The sequence below is a fragment of the Pholcus phalangioides genome, unplaced genomic scaffold (genome assembly GCF_987345545.1).
Source record: "Pholcus phalangioides strain wild (caught in Gottingen) unplaced genomic scaffold, Ppha-v1.0 ptg000014l_1, whole genome shotgun sequence".
Lineage (NCBI taxonomy): Eukaryota > Metazoa > Arthropoda > Arachnida > Araneae > Pholcidae > Pholcus > Pholcus phalangioides.
This window is the reverse complement of record NW_028301607.1, coordinates 9,644,303-9,659,599: the sequence shown is the minus strand read 5'-3', so window position 1 is coordinate 9,659,599 and position 15,297 is coordinate 9,644,303. Positions and strand designations below refer to the sequence as shown.

Genomic DNA, 15,297 nt, shown 5'->3' with positions numbered 1-15,297 from the left:
AAATAAGTTTTTTTTTTTTTTGTTCGGCAATCACACCGATAATTGGCAACCTTTTTTGAATTCGACAATTTTTTTTAGCTGTAAGTGGCAACTTTACTTGCCTTCGACAGTTCTTTTTTGTCTATAATGGGTGACTTTACTTGACTAATTTTTTTTCGGCTGTAATTAGCGACTTGCCTTTGGCAGTTTTTTTTGGCTATAATTGGCAACTTTACTTGCATTTGACAACCATTGTTGGTGATAACTGGCGATATCCCGTACGGATCCCGATATTCCGTATTTTTATGAAGGAGATTTGGTCAGCTTATGCGTTTATCGTGTAGTGTGTCTGTATAAATATTTTCTACCTAAAAACACCTTCGTGTGCCGGATGGAACTCCTTGGTAGGCTGCATTTGGTCCGCGGTTGTGCATCCCCTAATCAAAATGCAGCCTTAAATACCTATAACCGAGCTATGAAATTTGGGAAACGTCTTGATGAAATGATGGAGAAAAAAGTGACAGTAAAATACATCAGTCCCGATATTCACCGCTAGAGGGTGTTTTCATGCAAATTGTTAAGCACACAGAATGTTAATTTTTCCAAAGCAATGTGACCAAATTACTCAATTCTCACGGCAGAGCAGATAAAAATCTCCAACACGTTTCCCAAAATGTTTTATCTTATCTCTCATCGCCCCCTCAACTCAAGCCAACTCATACCATAGGTATATACATAGAGAGGGGGGCGAAAGTTTAGTGAAAATTTTTTATTATTGGCATAGGCGAGAGGGTGGCATGGACATTCGTCTCCCCCCCAGTTCACTATGCATACTTTCGGTGATTCGCTCCCTCTGTTCGGGGGCAGGGTGGTACTGTATCCATTTATGATCCCATGGGATTTTATTCTATAGCCTACTTTTACCATCCCTCAGTGGGCGATATTGCCCATTTTGAAAAAAACACTGTTCGCAGAAACATTTCAATTCAACTTCACTAAATAGTATGACATTGAGCTTACGAGAACCCAATTTGCTGGTGAAACCCTTTTACAAACATGGTATTTAACCACCATTTAACCACCATTTAACCACCAAATGCTGTGCAGCAGTTTTAGGACTTCGAAAATTCACACCCGATTTTATTAGAATGTTGTTTTTTTCTAAATTTTCAAAATTTGCTGATGGGAAGTTAGGGCTGTAGACATACTGCAACACACGCCGACTTTAATTATAGACACTTTATTTATTTATTCAATATTGCTCTTCCGGGGGCTATAGAAGAGGATGTGGTGGTTAAATATGGCAAAAATTACGATTGATGTCGCAAGTAAATTAAGAAATCGTAGTACACAATTTACAATATTTGGTGGGAGGTTGATCTCAATAGTTCTTGGGAAGAAACTAAATTGAAGACGGACAATCTGAAGAAGCAAAGGTAGATTGCAGTTTTTGGGGACGGTTAAGATTTAATGGGGATTTGCAGTTTTTGGGGAAGTCTAACAGAAAAATGTGAGGGTTTAACCCTTTAAGCGGTTTTTAAAATTTTCATGTTCCTCATTATAACCGCCACGTTTGAAATTGCCATCTATTGAAAAGAATATTCCAAGAATTATTTTTTCCTCCCATTGTGTGTGTGTGTGCGAGTTGCTAACTGCTTTCCAACCCCCAAAACAAGAACATTTACCATGGCTTTTTTTTCTCCCTCATTATGATACAAAAACACCTGCCATGACTTGTGTGGCTTTCTAAGGAAGAGAGTTATTATAATTATTATTTTTTTGGAAAAATAATCTTTTTGCATTATTTGTATTGAGCGTATATTTCTTTACAGTGCTGAAAGAAGGGGGGGGGGAACACACACACAGTCTATTTTTCTCGCTCTTTCTCTTATCTAACCTTGAGAAGAACTCCGCACACTGGCAGTTAATTAATTGGGGGGGGGGCGGGGAAAATAGAAAACATGTTTTACTGTAAAAACAACTTCAACTCGTTTTAGAAGCCGACATATTTCGAGGGTGGCTGAAATAAAGCAGGTAAAGTTTGACGAGATATCTCGGGATTACCGCTGAAAGGATTAATTAGAGTTCCGGAAGTGTCGATAATAAAAATTCCGTGGAGGATTTAGAAAAGAAAAGTTAAGAGATGGTTAAAAGGCATCCATTGGCTGTGACCATATTGATTTGAATCGTCACGCTCCAAAACGGATTGAAATGATTTTGAATGAGAATGATGGCAGGAGTAATTGAGGAGTGCAGTGAAACCTCGCTCATACGATAATGCCCTCTACAACGATATCTTTCGTCTTGTTCGGAAACGTCTGTACTCTGATGTGAAACTGGTACTTTTCGGTATAACGATATTCCCTATACAACGATATTTCTTCTTGTTTCAGTGTCATTCTCATCGAGGTTTCACTGAATTTCAATAGCCATGATATTACCAATGTATATCATGTACAAATAAACAGCACATAATATTCACAAAATTGCAGAACTATATTAATTGATATTTTGAAATAATAATATTGTAATTTTCGAACAAAAGTAATCAAAATCACGAGTCGACTAAACGATTCTTAAAAAAAAACTTTTTTAGTGCTTAACTAGTGAAAATTCGGTCATACAGTGATTCCTACGAATATAATCACATTTCAATAGTAATGTTTATAAATTTGAAATTCAAGGATTCTGACAATAGATGGCTGTCACAATTCTTGGATATAGTTACTATAAGTATGATTTGATTGCACTAAAAAAATTTTCCACCCTTCTCTCATCCTAGTCTAATTTTCTTGACCATTTTCTTCTTAAATTTTTCCGGCTATAGGCCGCTCAGCCTGTAAATGCGCCTGTTTTCTATTTACTTTTTTTTCATCAATCTCTCACTCTTGACCGGGTTCCTTGATCATTCTTATCCGACCTAGTCCTTTGCTTTTTAGATTACTCATCGACTTGGTCCTCTCATGTTTTTGGTCACTCCCATGCAAGCACACTGTTTTGGTCACTCCCATGCAAGCACACTGTTTTGGTCACTCCCATGCAAGCACACTGTTTTGCTCACTCATGGGCTTGCAAACTCTCTAGATCACTCTTTTAGTCACCCATTTTCTTTCAAACTCTAGATCACTTATTGACCTATCCCTTGCTCTCTAGGCAGAGGCGGATTTATATTTTTGCCAATTTCGGCACTTTTCTTCCATCATACTAATTTTTTTTACCACTCATTTCTTAAATTTGCAGCCCTGGACAGGGCCTGCAAGGCCCTCTCTACCCCCCACCCCCATGGCATCATGCTTTTGAGCCATAATTTGTTGACAAAGATGTTAAGAAAACGTGAGGGCAAAGACAGAACGGTCAAATGAAGGCAAATTTCGAATTCAGTTTCTTACTTGTCACAGCCTTGGTGCACCAAGAACAATTTTAAAAACTTTTTTTTTTGCAAATAAAAGTAGCATTGTAATGCTTTCTCTTTACAGGATAATTGTCATGAATGATGACTCAATCAGAAAAAAAAAAAGCTGCAATGTGAAGTTTCTGGCACAGCGTTAAAATGACTCTAGACCAAAAAAACGGAATAATATTTTTTTAATGGGAGACGTACGGTCATTACGGTAATTCTCCTTGGTAAATAATTGTGTGATTTCTTTCCTGGTTCCGATGGCCTGCCAGCCTCCCGCAATAGTCTTCATTAAGGGCGGCTCATGAAGCTTTGCACCCGTGCGGCAGGTATAAGCTTGATACGTCCCTGCTTTTATCCCTTTAAGCGGCACAGCAGAAATCAATAAACCCCCCTTAAAAATTCACAATATATATATATATACACAAAAAAGAATTATTTTAAGAAAAAGGAAAAAAATTGAATTTTATATGAGAGTGAAATAGAACCTATGCAGTGGGTCTTCATAAGGGGGAACCCCATGCATGGTTCGAAAAGTGTAGGCGTTTCTGAAGGGTGTCTATGACTGATTGCATTGAAAATGCCAACCCTTGTTCCCCGACGCCTACCATCTCAAAAACATATTGGACGAAAAAAGACAATGAAAAATGTTAAAAATACAATATTAGAAAGAAATATATGCAGAGCTTCAGATTTTAAGCTCAAAGAAGTGAATATTTTACAAGGATTATGAAAAAATGTCAAAAATAAATTAAAAGGTTCAAAAAAAAAGTAGTCATTCAAAAGATATTTTTTCACTACCTCTTCATTTCTTATCTTCATTTCTCTTGTATTTTTATCCTGTTCTAGTATATTTATATATACTGCATATTTTTTAATGAAGTGAGCTTTCTTCCAGTTTTCAGCTGGTGCAAAAGTGAGGGGTGTAAGAAATGTGTTCTATTGAGAAATCACCTTTGTGAAAAATATCTGGGCTTGTCATGCTAAAATAAGAGGCTTTCAAGGAGGCGAGATATCTCGTCAATGCCATCTGAAGGGTTAAATACGAAAAATAAGATCATATACTATGCATTTAGTTGTTATTTAATTTAAAAAAAAGAGAGAGACCATATTTCCCATCGAGAAAAACATGAGATATTGAGATCACATAAATTTGGGACATTATTGCGTATAAGTAGGGTAATAAATGCTACAGCATCTGCAATAATAGCTAGAATATGTTTCACGGACAAAAAATGTTGAAAAATATTGCAAATATGCGAGATGAATATCTATATTCATAGTCATATATTCATTTATTATATAATTTATAAACTGCGCTATAATTGTCTCTATCACTGATGTTTCTAATTAAGAAATAGAGAGAATCACTGAAAAACGGGACATTTCAATTGAAAAAAAGTCGGAGAAATTACGGGAAAACATGGTATGTGTACCGTATATGGGATCGTACCTCTGAACAAGTTGAAGTGAAGGAAAATATGGCGTTACATACCAAGTTCGTTACGTTTTCATCGACGTTAAAAGTGAGGCTCATTGGTATTTTTCTCTATGAGAATCAGACGGGAACAAAAAGTAGTGGTGTTATAACCGAGGTGTCATAGTAATCGAGGTCGCTTGTAGCAAGCCGGTTTTTTTTTTACCTTTAAGATCTTTATTAGCTTTAGAGCTCCTTATTTTGGCCCCCTTTTTTATAGCTTTAAAAACCTATATTTACTTATATCTAAAATAGATGAGCCCATCTAGATTCAGCTCCTTTATAGTAGGTTTTCGATATTGTATCCACTATACCAAGGGTGGTCAAACCTTTAGGAGAGTGAGGGTTACCTTACTGATTTGAAAACGGGTCACGTAATCGAGTGATCTGTGGCAGTGCCGTGCGTCACTTAAGTAAGTGAATATGACGTGTGGCACTTAACTGACCTGTAAATGTACCGCGGGCCACTTAAGTGCTCTGAAATGTGCCACATGTTAGTCAACTAATATATAAGTAAATATACCAATATACCACGGATCCCGGAACTGCGCCGCACTCAAACGATCTGGAAATGTAGCGCAGATCACTTAAATGATCTAAAAGTATGCCGCTGCTCACTGGAGTGATCTGTTCATATGCCACTTGATTCCTTTTTCAAAATTAGGTTTGAGTTCGCGGGCTACATCAGATCACTCCGAGGGCCACATTTGACCAGCGTGCCATTGGCTGAGCAAGTATGCACCATACATCCAAATGAAAATCCCTCTCTTTCCCCTTTTTTAAAATGTTGAAATATATTTATACAAAGTTAGAGTAAAATGACGTTGCACTTAGTCTTCGTGTTCAGCACGAGTGACTTGATTCACATTCCACCAAGCACAGGTAAGCGTCGCTCAGTGTAGCAGGCCTTCCCTCTTAACGATGGCCCATTCCGTACCCGTGTCACGTCCGCCGCTTTCTGTTGTTATCAATGAAATTTACAGCCTCAATCTTATCCAAACATTGTCTGTGACATCCATCACAATCAGCCTCAACCCGGAGATTCAGGAGAGAGAAAAAAAAATAGGCAATTTTTTGACAGGTTTTCACTTTTTATTGTGAAATATTGCGAAAATAATATTTCACCCATGAGGTTTCTCCCACAATCAATTTGGAGACAAACTAGCATCGGTTACATAGACCGATTGTTATTTACTCACGGTTAATCACATCTGTCTAGTTATTCGGAATGCACTCTTTTAGAAATTTACAAAAAAAAAAGCACTGAAATATCCGGTAAATGTCTTTAAAAAATTCTTTTCTGATTGGATTTGACGATTTGGTAATCATTATTGGTAACCATTGATTTCCATTTGAAAAGATACCGAAATAAAACAAAAATATCCATCTCCTACAGCAGGCATCTTCAACCCGCTACTCGCGAGCACCACGGTGCCCCCCTGAAGCACCTACAGTGCTCAATGCTCGTGTCCGATTTCGTGTGCTCGCGAGCACTCTTGATCAACGTTCCAATTAAACACCTTGTACAAATTGCATTCAATGATTGAAATCATCCAGATTTCATCGTCGAATTTGTCATAAGGTGCTCTTCTTTTGATGATGGGTACAGACAGCTCTCGCGACTAGGAAAGTGTAGAAGACCTCCGTCTTATAGACCCTATTTCTGAATTACTAAATGCTCCCCCCCCCCCTAAATTCTATTTTATGGTGTAAATGGATGCAAATGTTAGAAGCACGAATACTTTCGATTTCACATGAAAATAAGAATGAAAAATGTATGGCAAGTCTATTTGTAATGTTCAAAGAAAAAACGATGAGCCGAAAGATGAAGCAAATGTTTTTCCAAGTAAATGAATCAGTTAATTTTCTGGAAATGAAAATTATCATCGACACGGAAAGCATCCCTTGTGATCCAAGGACCTTTTCTCTCGTAATCACAGGGGTGGTAATCGAAATACTCGTTACTTGTACCTAAGAAGGACTTCCTTGTCACCCAATTGAATCGCTCTATTTAAGCTGCATTTAACGACAAATTTGATGCTAGTATATGAAGCTAGTTTGAACTTGAGCATACTTCGACTTATGTCACTTTCATGGCAAATTCAAAGTCCACAAAAGGTGAAATTCCAAACGAAGAGGCTGATAAAAAAAATTCCTATAGAAAAATAATATAGTGAAAATCTCTTTTTAACAAACCCTTTTCTAATCCCCCGAATAAGTTTGCATAGGAACATTGCAATGACCTGGAATTAATTTATAACGAAATTTCGTTTTAGCGAAGTGATTTCTTCGGTCTCTTGGAGTTCGTTATAACGGGATTTGACCGTTATAACAAGCCATTCGAAAGTTCTTATAACCGTCTCATTTGCATATTTCCACCGAAGTCACTCGTACTAGCGCCATCTATGGGCTGTTTTTTGAGGGGGTTTTTTTTCTTGTCATAAAAAAAAAGTCCCATGTGACCTAGCGATGACCTAACCCTGCAAACCGTTTTTTATTTCGGTTATTTTTCTGGTTTTTTTTTTCATTTTTAAAGTTTCTACGGACTTTTTGCCCACCCTGTATAAGAAATTGTTTTTCCCTCAAGTATTTATATTTTATCAATTCATTCTACTGTAGCCCTATTCCTTTTTCACCTGGCTTTTGAAGCACACTCGAAATAGTATATATGTACACATATATATACATACATACATTGAGCACATGTGCTTAGCCGCCCCCCCCCCTGGAAAAAATTGAAATGACGGCCCTGGAGGTAAGCTATTCTATTTATTCAAAACCCTATTTGAGAAAAATTCCCTGCGACACCAGAACCTGTCGTTTTACCTATCGATACTGGTGTTCCCTTGTCAAAGCACTCGACTGACGGTGTACAGTCGAATCCCGTTATAACGAACTCCAAGAGGCCGGAAAAATCACTTCGTTATAAAGGAATTCCAGGTTCTTTTGCATTGTTGCTATGTATACTTATCTAGGGGGTTAGAAAAGTGTTCGTTAAAACGAGATTTTCGCTATTACGGGATTCGACTGCATTAATAATTCAAGGTCCATCCTATCGATCTCGTTGAACATTTTAAACACTTTGATCACAACCCTCCGACACTTGCGTATTACTAATGTAAACATGCTCAAAAAATCAAACCTGTCTCTTCATAGCTCAACACCCGTGTGCCAACAAGAGCCACGACCACCTAGATAACCATAGATGTTTATATAGGAGGTCGTGCAAGGGCCCTAGTAGTTCTTCTCTGTACCTCCTCGACTAAATCTCTGTCCCTCTGTAGGTATGGTCTTCAAAACCGTACGGCATACTCTAAGCCAGGACTAACCGAACCTTAGAGAAGCGGAAGAGAATCTACAAAACCTTTTTAAAGAATGAAACCGAGCATTCTATTTGCTTTTTTTTAACACCACGGAACAATATTCAGGAAAGCTAAGCCGTTCGTCAATGAGATATTCCCAAATCGATTATCCTAGTTGCATCCAATGCCCTGGCTGATGCACGATGATTATATTTTTGTGGCAAAGCCTATAAGACTGGAATCTGCAGTTTAGAGTAGTACCAAGCTGCTGGACGAAGACGTCCATACTTCAGCTTGGGTAAGAATCGGATTCAATTCAATCGAATTCTCCAGTCTGTTTACCACTGAAGAATAAGCCGTAACTAGAGAGGGGGGGGGCGGACGGGAACTGCTCCGGGTGACAAAATTTAGGGGGTGCAGTTTTGGGTGGACACAAATAACACCGTTATAAAATCATATAATTTTACAGATGCAGGGGCAGCAATAATCCAGTTACGGCCCTGAATAAGCACACATCATAGTTTTGATATGGCTTTAGAATTTCAAGCGAAAAGTATTTTTCATCATAGAATTGGAAATAATGTTTCAATCACAATTTTCCTCACACATTTTTTGATACAGAACGTTGTTCGCGTATGGAAGCAACCGAAATGCACTAGACGTTCCTTTGGTACAGTGTTCCTTAAACATTTTTTTCACCCCCTTGCCCTCCCCCCTCCCTCCCTCCCTTTTCATCATATTTTATTCTCGTGGCTCCCTGTCTCTTAACAGGAGTGGGAATCCTTATAATTTATAGACTAAATTTTTTACCCAGTAAATTTAACGGAACAGTAACTATGTATAATGATCTTCCTTAGATCACCGGATAGCCCGAGTGGTGCGGTGGTAAGATACTCGTCTGTCACCGTGAAGGTTGCCATCAGGCGGCCCGCCCTAGGTTCCAACCGGGGGAAGAATGGAGATAACAGTATTTTTCCCTAACAAGCTTGAGGCAATCAGCGGTGTGTGTGATGGCGCCTTCGTTTTCAACTGAAATCGTTTACGGCAGTATATCGATCTGTCCGGAGTTGGTGTGTGGTTAAATAGACCCCTTGGGCAAAAGTTCAGTGAACTTTTCTTGTTTTCTCGGCTCTACCCAGAGCCGTCTCAACATCACAGGCCCCCCCGGGTGAGTGGCGGATCCAGGGCAATGTGTTTGGAGGGGTTACTTATAGTGTAAGCTCGTTGGATTGTGTCCCGTGTTTTCTGGAACAGACCAATTTTCCCAAATCATTCTCTCTCATGAGGGGCGATCGCATTCTTCTTTCCACTCTGCATCTCTGCCCACCTCGGGCAAGTCATGGTCTGGTAGCTTCGTACTTATATATAGCTTCAAGTAACAATTTACATATTTGCACCTTGCAATTGAAAACCGTTGTATCATATTTCATCATGTAGGACTCTTATAGGCAAGAGGGGCCCAGATATGTTCTATGTGTTGAGATGGTCCTGGTTCTACGGATGGCCCTGATTCTTCTGAATTCTGAGAGAAGTCACACTTTCTGCCCAGCCTATTTTACCTAAAGACTTTATTTATTCACATCTAAACTTTTTCACAGATCCCAGTGACTACCACCATCCCTCCGGCCGAATTCGATCATGGCTCCGCTTTCACTTGATTTCCACCAGTGGCCTACTTAGAATACCTCGGTATTACAAAGCCATATGACCGCCCATATGAGAACCACTGCTTTAGCGCATGAGTGCCCATTGATAATTTTTCATTGCAATTACATCAATTATGCCAGATCAGAAGGGGCTGCAGCGCATTGTTGTACCCAGAGGCCTTTAATGTTATTGAGACGAACGTGTGCAAATATATAACAGGAAAAACGAACTCTAATTTTTGATTTTTCTAGAAATAGATCCTTATTTATCTTGGGACGAAAATAGATCCTAAACTTTCTGATTCATTTATTTTGATCCTGGACATAAACGGCTTTTGACACGAGAAAGGTTTCAGAAATCCCTAATAATAATCCAATCAACGGAATCTTTAAAATAACACTTTAGACATGACCTTGAATTACCAGTGGAATGTAAATGTAAAAAAAGCGATAGTAAAAAATGAAGTTGATAATGAAAGCATCAGAAATGTTCAGAAAATATTTCCAGACATTATTCAGATATAATCATATTGATAATTAATGCCGGAGCATGAAGAAAATTGCTATTTAAAATTAAAGATAAAACTCCCCAAAGCAATATGTTCTTGTTGAAACTAATATAAACGATAACCTGAAAGCGAGTTTCGTTGTTCATTAGTAGTTAACGTTATGACACCGCCGCTCCCTTGGCTCGAGCTCGGTGCTCCCTAACTCTTGAATCAAGCAATTTATATTCATTAGCCACATAAAGGTCAAGGATAAGAAAGTCCATCCTTTTTCGAGTATAAAAGACGTTTGTGTTATCCAGTCGAAAAACATCCCCCTTAAAGCCGTTTGACCGCGTGTCAATGCTATAATTCTGCGGCCCTCTACAGCTTATACAAAAGCAGCACTTGTCGTAAATACTTTATGTAATTAGCCGCCATAAAAAAAACATGCCAATTACCATAATTAACACGCCGTCTAAAAAAAAAATACAGCTGTCAGGCTTCGTTTCTGGTCACCGTGTAATTTACAGGCCGCCGAGGTTATGCAATGTTGGTGCCCCATTGGGGTAAATAATTTTCCATAAATTCTATCTTTTTCCGAACGAGAAAAATTGAGAAGAAAGCGGCAACCCTATTATTCTCTCAGAAAAATTTACTACCTTCTCGAATTTACTCCGATTTATACGCAGTACGCACGTGTCTCTACTCCACTATAAATAACTTTACCGTGTAATTAAAATGTATTACTTCCATTTTAATACCTATTACAATAAGAAAATTGTTATTATATGGCCCATAATTAAGGATAAGCAACGGATCGTAAATGACGGATTACTGGGAATTAATCTCATTATTATTACATCGTGAATTGAATTTCTTGGGAATTTACCAGACCTTTCGCACCAGGAAAGGCTTTCGGCGCTAATAATTTCCGCTATAGCACTCTATTAATGATAACCACTTCCTCATCCGTTTCAAATTGCGGTTAAGTACAAACAGCATCGTGGTTTTTCTTCGAAGGGAAACTCTCGGTACTACTAAATAGATTTTAATCGGTATTTCGTAAAATAATTCTGGAGATAAAAGATAGTTTTAATCGGGATAAGAAATATTACGGACTCGCGTTTACAGTAATTTTTTGAATAAATGTCGCATGGGCCTCAGTGAAAATGAAAAAAAAAATGGATATAATATATCAAAAACAGATATACAGTCGAATCCCGTTTTAACGAATACCGTTATAGCAAAAATCTCGTTTTAACGAACACTTTTCTAATCACCCAAATAAGTTTACATAGGAACAGTGCTAGGTAACCTGGAATTCCTTTATAACGGATCGTTAAAATTATAACGAAGTGATTCCTCCGGTCTCTTGGCGTTCGTTATAACCTGATTCGACTGTAATATATCATATAGATATAAAATATCAAAATCTGTTATAACGACATCGAAGAATTCGCGACATTTCATCTTTGTAACCGAGGTGTCGTTCGTTACAACTGAAGCTAATGTTTTGAAGACCTTTTCTTTGACGGAAAATATAATCGTACATAGACAATCAGATACTTTGCAGGGAGATTTTATTTAATTTATTTGACCAATTTTATTGGAAAAATACGGAAAAAAAATTGGGATAATATATTATATATATTAATAATTGCCAAATGCCGGCGAAATTATGAAACATTGTTTAAAAAATTACAAAAATTCATAAATTATTCAAAAACTTAAAAATTCAGAAATTATACGAAAAAAATTCAAAACTAAGAAAAAAAATTTAAAACTAAAATTATAAGAAAATTTAAAATTCAGAAACTATTAAGAAAAATGAGGATACTTCAGAGGTGAGTTTAGGATGTATACTGTGTAGAATTCAATTGACACGACACACATAAGTATAGCAGCATTTGTTAAATGCAAAGCCTTTAAAAGCTATAATGGCTGATCACTTGGTAAATTACCGCATTTCTTGGCAAAAAGCGTCGCAGTTCCAACTGCATCGGACAAAAAATAATTTTGAACTTAAGTGCCGCATCTTCCGAGAAATATAATGTAATTTAAATTGAAGGTTTCAGATAAGAATTTTGATTCATTCTCTGAGTATAATAAAACTTCTCCCTTCAACAGTTTACATTCCGTTAAAATTTTCTAAAAAGCCCTTTAAAATTTTGATTACACCAATATATAAATTTTTCCCATTTTAATTAATTTATTATTCCTTATATCTCCGTGGATTAATACGTTCAGTTACTAATGGATATTCATGAAAAAAATACCTATTACTGAAAAAAACATTTTACAAAATTATTCTTATAAGTTATCGTATTACTTGGTAATATCAGGGGTGAGCATTATAAAATTTTTGAAATATGATTGTGATGTGATGCTAATTTATTTTTCGAAATGCATTTCAAGCTCAAAGAAACTCACAATGAAATTTAAGTATCGACAAATTAAATTTCGTTGCATTTATACAGTATATTGCATAGTATAAGTAAAGTTCAAGTATAATAATAATAGTAATAATAGTAATAATAATAATAGTAATAATAGTAATAATAATAATAATAATAATAAACAAGTATAAGTTCTGGGTACAGTATTTAGCAAGAATTTTCTGATGAATATTCTTTTCTAGGAAGGAAGAAACTAGTTATATTCCACGAAAATTAAATTTTATCCCTGGGAAGTGCGGTGTTTATTTTAATTTTTTAAACTGCGAAGTTTTTTCACCAAGATATACCTACGGTAATTTATTATGTGATAAAATCATTATAAAATTTTTTCGTAAAAAAAACATAGGATCTATTGTTCTATCTTAAATTATCACAAAGTATTTGTAATTTTAGTATTTACGATAGGGATGCGGTAAATGCGAAATTTACAATTTTTGATGAATAAATGCGAAAATTTGATTTTTTAAACTTTCCCCCGAAATCGTGAAAATTTACATTTTTTTGACAGTGCGGTGCTTAAATACTTGACCACGTACTTAAACTTCGAAAAAAAAATTGTGTCGTTAGTTTAGTTCGTTTTTGTGGATGAATGCAAAAATTTTTCATTTGAAAAATATTTCTGCGGATGGATTCAAAATTCCTTCGTTTCAAAAATATTTGAGTGATGAATGCAAAATTTTCTATTTGAAAAATATTTTTAAAGATGAATGCAAAATTTTCGATTTGAAAAATATTTCGTAGATGAATGAAAATTTTTCGATTTGGAAAATATTTTTTGGATTGAATCAAAATTTTCGATTTTTGAAAAACATTTTTAGGGATGAATGCAAAATTTTCGATTTGAAAAATATTTTGGAGATATGAATGAAAAATTTTCAGTCTCCAAAATATTTTAGGGATAGTTTTCGATTTGAAAAATATTTTTCCAAACATTCTGAACGAACTCAAATATTTTTATTTCAAAAATTTTTCTGCGAGTGAATGCAAAATTCTTGAAAAATTTCTATTTTTTAGCGAATAAATGCAAAATTTCCTATTTGTTTTTTTTTTAGAAACTTACCTATCTCTAATTATTACTCAATAAAAATGAGTTCATGAATATATTTTTCCTTCATAAAAACTTGCAAGACATAAGTATAGTAAATATATCCCCAAAAGTTTTCAATAATTTTATCATTTGAACCAATCTCTATCTTTTGTTTCTATCAATTTTCAGTCCCTGTATTATTATCATACTCTCAGATACAGGTAGTCATGGGAGTACGAATAAGAACGGTTAGGAAAATACTTTTTGAAATTATTCAATTATATATAAATGCTATAAAAAATTTTAAAACTCACCAATGAGATCCACGAAATTCAGGAACGTCGTAATAAAAGCGATGATTTTAAGCTCCATCATGTATCAAGGAAATACGTATATTTTTTACAAAGACTATATTTTCAGTAACTTTTCCTAAGATGAGAATTGAAAGGATGCGTCAGAGTAATGTTCACGCGACACAGGTCCACACACGAGAGCAGCCGTCCACCATGTGCATGTTTCAGAGATGTACTCTCACTTTTCCCGATCGGATGGGATGAGAGAAAGTCTGAACCACACTCTCTCTGGAGGTCAACTTTTTTTGTTTCTGTGTGGATATTTGAGGTCACGACCAAGCGATTCAACACTGATTTTTTTCCTCTTCTTCTTCTTTTACTCCCTGACCAACAGCCAAACCGCTGTCCGGAGGCGTGGCGAACACTTTCGCTGATGGCAGAGGAGCCATCAGCCGTATCCAAGTCTTTATAGGTCTTGCAGCTGCGTACGCATACCAGATTGTTTTTCCTATCGCGTTGGAACGGGTTTGCCACATGCACTCCATTACGGCTGTTTTGGCAACTTTCGTTTTCGATGGTTTGGCTTCCTTTTTACGCAAATTGATTTCCGTGGACGGAGAACTTCATTCCTTATTTGACGCGTTCGGCATGGACTATTCTTAAAATTGGATCCCCATATAGTGGGCGACTTAATATTTTCTTTCAAGATGTGAGGTGTTGTTGATGAGAGACATTGAGCACAATTTTAAATTATTTGAATAAAAATTATATGTTGAAAATTTTTTGGGGAAAAAAAATCATTTTCTAAGATGGTTTATTATTCGAGATGCCCTCCATTAATGGCAGAACTGAGCAAATGATTACACGCAGGGTTATTTTAAATTCATGGGACAAACTTATGAGAGGTGATACCTGAGCAAGCATTTTTGATCATAGAATGTGCAGTCGAATCTCAATAACAAAGGCGGTAGAGGGTGTTTTTAGAAAGTGCACAACATAATTTCACCAAAAATAAATATAATATTTTTCCGACGGATTTATTATTTATATATAGAACTCTCTCTCCTCTCCACTTGTTAATACAAGATTCATTGAAAGACTGGTTATTTGAGGAGATGAAGATTACACAAGGAAAAAAATTCATCTCTGCCCCCACGATGACTAGAACCCCGGTCTCTCGCTTGCCGGAAGATTACAATCATATAGGCCAAGATTATAACATGCCATTCACG

General features: G+C 36.3%; 1 protein-coding gene across 1 annotated transcript in view; it reads right to left on the bottom strand.

Moving 5' to 3' along the window:
* Positions 1–14,566, bottom strand: part of LOC149078112 (uncharacterized) — a 62,681-nt gene extending 48,115 nt beyond the window's left edge. The window contains exon 1 of the mRNA XM_089241703.1: positions 14,087–14,566. Within this exon, the coding sequence (XP_089097829.1) occupies positions 14,087–14,147 (61 nt within the window). The 5' untranslated portion in view covers positions 14,148–14,566. The remainder of the gene's footprint in view (positions 1–14,086) is intronic.
* Positions 14,567–15,297: the final 731 nt, after the last annotated feature.